Source organism: Saccostrea cucullata, unplaced genomic scaffold, assembly GCF_032062105.1.
Source record: "Saccostrea cucullata isolate Sc308-1 unplaced genomic scaffold, CSIRO_AGI_Scuc_v1 ctg20296, whole genome shotgun sequence".
In the NCBI taxonomy this organism is placed as follows: Eukaryota; Metazoa; Mollusca; class Bivalvia; order Ostreida; family Ostreidae; genus Saccostrea; species Saccostrea cuccullata.
The window spans coordinates 1-7,938 of NW_026937452.1; the positions used below are offsets into that span (position 1 = coordinate 1).

General features: G+C 38.9%; 1 protein-coding gene across 1 annotated transcript; it reads left to right on the top strand.

Moving 5' to 3' along the window:
- Positions 1 to 2,807: 2,807 nt before the first annotated feature.
- On the top strand, positions 2,808 to 7,570 carry LOC134248223 (uncharacterized). Its single transcript, XM_062730635.1, has 2 exons — positions 2,808 to 3,078; positions 6,376 to 7,570. Exons 1-2 carry the CDS (start codon positions 2,823 to 2,825, stop codon positions 6,939 to 6,941), a joined length of 822 nt encoding a protein of 273 aa, XP_062586619.1. The 5' UTR covers positions 2,808 to 2,822; the 3' UTR covers positions 6,942 to 7,570.
- Positions 7,571 to 7,938: the final 368 nt, after the last annotated feature.

The following is a 7,938-nucleotide window of genomic DNA, read 5'->3' on the forward strand; positions in this document are numbered from 1 at the left end:
AGAAGATTTTTAAAGATTTTTCCTATATATTCCTATGTAAAAGTTTGATCGGCTATTTTGGCCCCACCTTACCCCGGGGGTCATGATTTGAACAAACTTGAATCTACACTATATGAGGATGATTCCACATGAGTTTCATCTTCCCTGGCCCAGTGGTTCTTGAGATTTTTAAAGATTTTTCCTATATATTCCTATGTAAAACTTTGGTCGGCCATTATGGCCCCACCTTAGTACTCGCCGGTCTTGATTCGAACAAACTTGAATCTACACTACCTGAGGATGATTCCATATGAGTTTCATTTTTCCTGGCCCAGAGGTTCTTGAGAAGAAGATTTTTAAAGATTTTTCCTATATATTCCTATGTAAAACTTTGATTGGCCATTTTTGCCCCCACCCTACCCCCGGGGGTCATGCTTTGAACAAACTTGAATCTACACTACCTGAGGATGCTTCCACATGAGTTTCATCTTTCCTGGCCCAGTGGTTCTTGAGTAGAAGATTTTTTAAAAATGCCATTAATTTTTCTCTTATTCATAATTATCTCCCCTTGGAAAAGGGCGTGGCCCTTCGTTTGAACAAACTTGAATCCCCTTAACCCAAGGATACTTTGTGGCAAGTTTGGTTGAAATTGGCCCAGTGGTTCTTGAGAAGATGAAAATGTGAAAAGTTTACAACGACAACGACGACTGACAACGGACAAATTTTGATCAGAAAAGCTCACTTGAGCCTTCTGCTCAGGTGAGCTAAAAAGCGCTTCATGTAAATTTTAAATAAACATTTGAGGAGGGACACATGTAGGTGGGGGTTAAGATAATTTCTCTGCACTAAGTTGCAGGTTTTGTTGCGTAGGAATATTTAAGTTTTAAAAAAATAAATATATATGTATATTTGATTGGGTATCGTTATCTGGGTAAATGATTTGAAGTCGCGAACAAAATTGTAAAATTGGTTTCATGTAGAAAACTGATCTATCAATATCTTTACAAGCAGAAGCTTAGGAGATGGAGGGATTGACTCAAAGACGATGATTTCAACATTTTCCTCGTTTTATTTATTCTCATATTTAGATACAGTGAAAAGAAATAGGATTATACTTTAATTTAAAGACTTTTAAAATTTCTTATCGAAAATATCTCGAAAATACAGGAGCTTTGGCCTATTAGGGCTTCGACCTGGACCAACTTTGGACCAGACCCCTTACCTAGTTGTATGCCCAACTTTAACTCGATCATTCCAAATGATGTTTCTGATCCACTCCGCTCTACATAAACGTGTCTATATATATACATATATGATTGAAAATTCTCGAACAGGACGTGATCAACATATTTATTTTAAAAGGTATTAATTATAGTTACTTATTTCAATTAACTTGTACCGTATAAAGACCAGAAGTCTCTGTCGAGACTGTAGCTCTACTGGTTTGATTGAACAGGCAGAAACGAGGTGGGGGGTATTTAAAAGTCTGGCATTTTGAGATTCAATTTAAATTCTCATGTAGTTCTCTATGCAAATCAGTTGATCATATACCAATACAAATACCCCAAAGTAGTCATTAATGATTGAGTTATTTTTAATGCTCTGTAAACGTAGTTTCTGGATGCATAGTTTTTATCAACTCTGTCTGTTTGTTTGACCACAAAAACTTTAACCTTGCCCATAATATTGATTTAGGGAGTTATAACTTTTATATTTCACATGTGTATTCCTTGTGACAAGATCTTTCTTAGGGTATGACCAAATTTGAATTTTTGACCTTGACATTGGAGATGGACCCATTTTTACACATTTTGAACAGTAGATACCAGGACTTTTATACTTCATATATGTACATGTATTCTATGTGGAATACCAACAACTTTTACCTTTTGACCTTGACGATTCACTATTTAAGAAAATAACTTTTGAATGGTAAGGGCTAGTGCTTTCATACTTTATATATGTTATCCTTACGAGAAGACCCTTTATCGGATACCAAGAACTTTGACCTTTTGACCTTCTTTTTAAAATTTTTAACCTTAGCCATAACTTTTGAACAGTTAGGGCTTCCAAACTTGAAATATACAATGTATATTCTTTGTGGCAAGACCTTTCACTGGATACCAATTACCTTAATCTTGGAGATTTTCATACTTATGAAAAAAACACCTTGGCCTATTTTCATATTCAACAATTGTTTTTCTTGTGAGAATACCCTACTTTAGGTATTAATACCGGTTTATTAAATTTGCAATTAAAAGTAGTTTAATCTTTACTATGTTGCAATATAGGGACATCATTGTCTCAAAAACACATCTTGTTTAAATTTCTCCTGTAGACATTTTTATATACAAGCTTGCAATGAGAGAAGACATAAGACCAAATGAATGTTGTTAAATTTATATATTCTGATTTTAGGTACAAGAAATATATAAGTACTAAAAAATCAGTTTTGTTATCATTATAAGCATAATTGTAAAGAATTCAACATTACACATTATAGCTCTGATATTGATAGTCCTTATTAAACAAAACTTGTATAATATTAATTGACAGAACAGTTTGGAAGTATGAATACATTCAATCTTCAACATTTAATTATATACTTAAACATCTGATTCAATTAAGGTCGTTTAAAGCAATTGCTAATTAAACGCATTTAATTGATTTCCGAAAAACACAGGGGGTAGGTCTTTTGACACTTTCCCCCGATTGCCGCGAGTATAAAAGAGGGGCGCACGTGGCGTTTTCCTCCTCTTGCTCGATAGCTTTCCCAGCGTTTCTGCACTTTTGATAGTTGTACTTAAAGCCTCCGAGAGCGGTTCAGCAAAAATCAAAAAATCATGCCACCCATTAGAGCCAGAAAGGCCCAAGCCACTGCCAAGTCCACCAAGGCAAGCAGGCGGACCAAGGGAGCCAGGCGGCAGCAGGACAGAGGGGGGAGGAGAAACCTAACCGCTGTCCACCACGCCGACACCAGCTGCAGGGCAGCCCCTGAGACCGAGGGGATTGGTACAAGTACCCAGGGCTGGGAGGAAAATATTCAAGCCTCCACGGGAATGGCGGAGGAGCATGTGCCGCTCGGTACCAACCATACGGGTAGGCAATTAGATTTCTCTACTTCGTGGCCTGTCCCGGAGGAAGCTGCCCTGTCAACGGCAGACAATTTCGGGGCGATGCCAAACATGGTGGTTTGCGCTGGGGACGATATAGGTGCCCATGTTCCAATGGCTTTAAAACAAAAAATTTGGGCGGGGAACTATATAAACTTAGCCCTGCTTACAAAGGGAAGCGCTGAACTGCAGCAGTTCGCTGCGGGTAGTAATTTTGTCTTAAATGAAAAGGGGGAACTCGAGGCTAAGCCCAAAGTTTTGAATGAGAAGATAACAACCATCGATAGATGGTCTGATGCTTTTCTGTTATATATGCACATATATATTCAAAGGCACCCAGTGAGGGCAGCCGAATTGGTTCAATATATGTTTGTCATTCGCGATGCAGCGAGGAAATTTCCGGGCATGGGATGGAGAAATTACGACGAGCAATTTAGAGTTCGTCAAGCAATATCTTACCAAAATTGGGCAAAATTAAATCCTGATTTATGGCTACGTTTGATCGCTGTCCCACCCAGGCCGGAACCTAGCCTCGCTGCATCGCACACACCAAACCAAACTGGTGTATGCTTTGGTTACAATAGAGGTCGTTGCATTACAGCCAATTGCAAATTTGCGCATCTATGTTCTCTTTGTAAGGGAAAGCACCCAAAATCGAGTTGTGCAAAAAATGATACTTTTCGTACCTCAAGAGCCTCAAACAGCACCGCTGCAACCAATAAAGGTCAAAAACTTTAAATTAGCAAATTCCCCTATAAACACTGCAGTTTTAAAAATTTTTCTTACAAATTATCCGAATTTAGAAATAGCAAAAGAACTTATGAATGGTTTTCAATTTGGTTTTCGATTGCATTACCGGGGTCCTCGGGAAAAAACAGAAGCACCTAATTTGCCCTCTTTTTATAAACATGCAGATGTCGCTAGAGTCAATATCAAAAAAGAAATTGATAAAGGAAGGATGGCTGGCCCATTTAAATCACGACCTATGGCAAATTTGCGAGTTTCGCCACTGGGAGTAGTGCCCAAGAAAGCGGAGGGGGAATTCAGGGTAATTCATCACCTCTCATACCCTACCAATAATTCCGTCAACGATTTTATTGACGAAGAGCTTTGTTCTGTCAATTACACAAAATTTGACGAGGCCATTAGCATGGTTCAACGTCTTGGGCGCGGATCTTACCTAGCCAAATCGGATATCAAAAGCGCTTTCAGATTAATGCCCATTTGGCCCGGTGATTTTGAACTTCTGGGTTTCAAGTTTGACGGCTGTTATTATTTTGACAAATGCCTCCCCTTTGGGTGTTCTATATCGTGCGCTACATTCGAAAAATTTTCCTCGTTTCTAGAGTGGCTTGTGCGCGAGCGAGCTTCTTCTAGAGAAGTCCTACACTATTTAGACGATTTCTTGTTCGGGGGTTATACGGCAGACGAGTGTCAAATGATAGTAGAAACTTTCATACAGGCCTGTCAAGAATTAGGGGTCCCAATAGCATGGGAAAAAAGCGAGGGTCCACAAGAGGTTATTACTTTTCTTGGGCTTGAAATTGATACGCAAGAAATGCAGGTCAGGTTGCCGGAAGAAAAGGTGAATGAAATCAGCATGATTATTGAAGGCATATTGAAGAAATCGAAAACGAACTTGAAAACCATGCAATCTCTATTGGGTTATCTAAATTTTGCCTGCAGAGCAATTCCTCCCGGTCGCACTTTCTGCAGGCGGCTGTCAAATGCAACACGTGGTTTGTCTCAACCCTATCATCATTTAAGAGTGACAAAAGAGATAAAAACGGTTTACTTGTATGGCTGGAATTTTTTGACAAATTTAACTGTTTTGTCGTATTCCAAGAAAAGTTTTGGGTATCTAACATAGATTTAGAACTTTTTTCAGATAGCTCGGCACGTCGAGGAAATGGTTTGGGAATTTATTTTAGCGGTGCATGGACCTACGGGGTATGGCCAGAGTTTTGGTTCAATAAGGGCTATACGAAGGATATCACTGTGTTGGAATTTTTTCCCTTGCTTGTTTCAGTAACTTTATGGGGGGAAAAGCTGCGAAACAAAAAAGTTTTATTTAGATCTGATAATCAATCAGTGGTACATATTGTGAATTCGATGACATCAAAATCAGAATTAGTAATGATCATGTTGCGCAAATTCGTTCTAAAATGCTTGCAGTTGAACATTTCATTTAAAGCGCAGCACGTCTCGGGCGTTCAGAATTCATTGACGGACAGTTTGTCACGTTTACAATTTCAGCGATTTCACAAGTTGGCTCCGGACGCAGACAGTCAGCCGACACCATTTCCAGAGGCACTTTGGACTATTTTCGAGACGAAATCACTCGATTGTTAGATGCAAGCATTTCAGCAAACACCAGGGCTGTATACTTACAAGCTTTAAAGAATTTTAAAGATTTCAGAATATTGACAAAACTACCTGATAAATGGCCAGTCCCTTCAAACCATATTCTGTTATTTATAGCATATCACTCAGGCAAGGGCTCAGCAGCTTCAACAGTTTCATCCTATATTTCGGGTATTAGCTATGTACACAAACTGAGACAATGGACCGACCCGGCAGAGTTATTCATAGTTAGGAAAGCTTTGGAAGGGTTGCGAAGATTAAATAGAACGAAAGACCACAGAGCACCTATTTCGGAGGAGCTTCTCGTTAAGATCTGTGGCGCTCTAAATCAAGTGTGTTATTCGGAATATGAAACATTCTTGTTTAGATCAGTTTTTACCTTGGCCTTTTACGGCCTATTTAGGGTAGGGGAGTTAGTGTATACCTCGGAGCATTGTGCCCATGTACCCTTAACTATTAAGGATATAAAATTTTGTACGTCAAAGAGCGTTACTTGCGCCTCTATTTCTGTAAGATTCTCTAAAACTGATCAAACAGGAAAAGGTATCAATATTTTATTACCGTCTATTCATCAAGGAAACATTTGCCCAGTAAATAACTTGAAAAAATTTCTTTCAGTGAGACCACGTGTTGAGGGTTCATTATTTGTGCATAGCAATAAATCCCCGCTAACTAGATATCAGTTTAACGCCGTCCTGAGAAAAACCCTTTCCAAAATTAATCACCCAATTTCTGCTTACAAATCACATTCGTTTAGAATTGGAGGTGCAACGTGCCTTGCCTTGAAAGGGGTATCACATGACAAAATCCAATTACTGGGACGCTGGAAATCAAGCGCATTCCTAAAGTATATCAGATTAGATATGATGTGAGCTTTGTAGATGAATTGTATTTACCATATTATTTATTGCTTCTTTAGAACACCATGTATGGATTGTGGGATCTTCAATTGTTTACTGGGCATGTAGATGGGCGGCTACAAATCTGACTACTAACTTACGCTTGGAAAATTTAGGCGTTCAGGTAACCTGGATTGGCAAAAGGGGCATGAAATGGGGGGATCTTATTGACTCGATGGAGCAAAAGTTAACAAAATGTCCTCCTCCCGCATATTTAATTATACACCTTGGGGGGAATGATATCACTTCAATTAAAAGCGAGGTGTTATGTACCAGAATAGAGCACGATATATGTTTAATGACAAACAGATTACCAAGTTGTAAAATGATATGGTCTGATATACTCCCGCGCCGGAAATGGATAGGGGGTCGTGACATATGTTCCGTCGAACGGAAGCGAAAACGAGTTAATAGAGCTGCTCGTAGGGCGGTCGCATCAGTAAACGGCAGTGTTATTAATCACCCTGATATAGAGTTTTCGGAGGAGGGGCTTTACCGCGCTGACGGAGTCCATATGTCTGACGTGGGAAATGCAATTATAACAAACACTTTTCAATCAGCCATAGAAGCTTTTATCTCCTCTTAAATTTTATTTGTTGGGTGGCAGAGATGTATAGACATCTCTGAGTGGCGGATATGTCAGACAAGCAGAGACATTTGTCATCATTATATTAATTATTGTTTATGTATGATTATCTATTTTACATGATTTGTAGAGCATGTTGTGGCTCGCTAAGGCTACCCTAGGAGCCAATACAAGCTTGCTATGGAGTGCACTAGGAGCTTGTGTGAGGGACCTGTTCGGTATAACAGTAACCTCCTACCCCGTTCGGTATAACGGGTGGTTATTTTTGCCCTACTCAGTATAGTGGGCTTACCTGTTCAGTATAACGGGTGGTCATCTTTGCCCTACTCAGTATAGTGGGCTTACCTGTTCAGTATAACAGGTGCCTCGCTAAGGAAGCCCCTAGGAGGCAATTACATATCCCAGCTGACTCGCTAAGGGGTACCCTAGGAGTCGATTTATACATATTGTTACGCCTTGCTATGGATTACCCTAGAAGGCGAGGTGCCATAACGCTCGTTATCAGTTTAGGTGTGTGGCACCCAATGATTGTTAAATGCTTGTCTGACATTTGTCATTGAAACAATTATTAAAGCTGTGGCCTTTATCATCCAAGAAACATGTTTTGTTATTTTTTCGGAAAAATATTCTATTAATTAAGTATTCTACTACAGTTACAATTGTGTTTAATCCTGTAAATTATACATGTCACAGAAGCAGGATAGATCATGATTTGAAGTACATGCTATTATATTCAATATTCTTTGACATACAAATCCATGTTCAAATTCATATATATTTAAGTATTTTGTGCTTAAAATAAAAGTCAATTATGTTTTACATATATTTGGAAAGAGTCTCATGTATATCATCGTAGTATATACTTGATAAATAGTGTATGGAACATTCTGAAGAGGGATGGTTTACCTCCCTTTACGGGATGGCCAGTGACCTCCTTCTTCCCATTATACTTACCTCTCAATATTTATTTCATCATCATAGTATATACTTGACGAAT

Excerpts from the sequence above, each read along its gene's own strand:
- LOC134248223 (XM_062730635.1), top strand. The coding sequence starts at position 2,823 with ATGCCACCCATTAGAGCCAGAAAGGCCCAAGCCACTGCCAAGTCCACC. Across the intron at positions 3,079-6,375 it reads GCTCGGTACCAACCATACGG|AACACCATGTATGGATTGTG; the intron begins GTAGGCAATTAG and ends TTGCTTCTTTAG.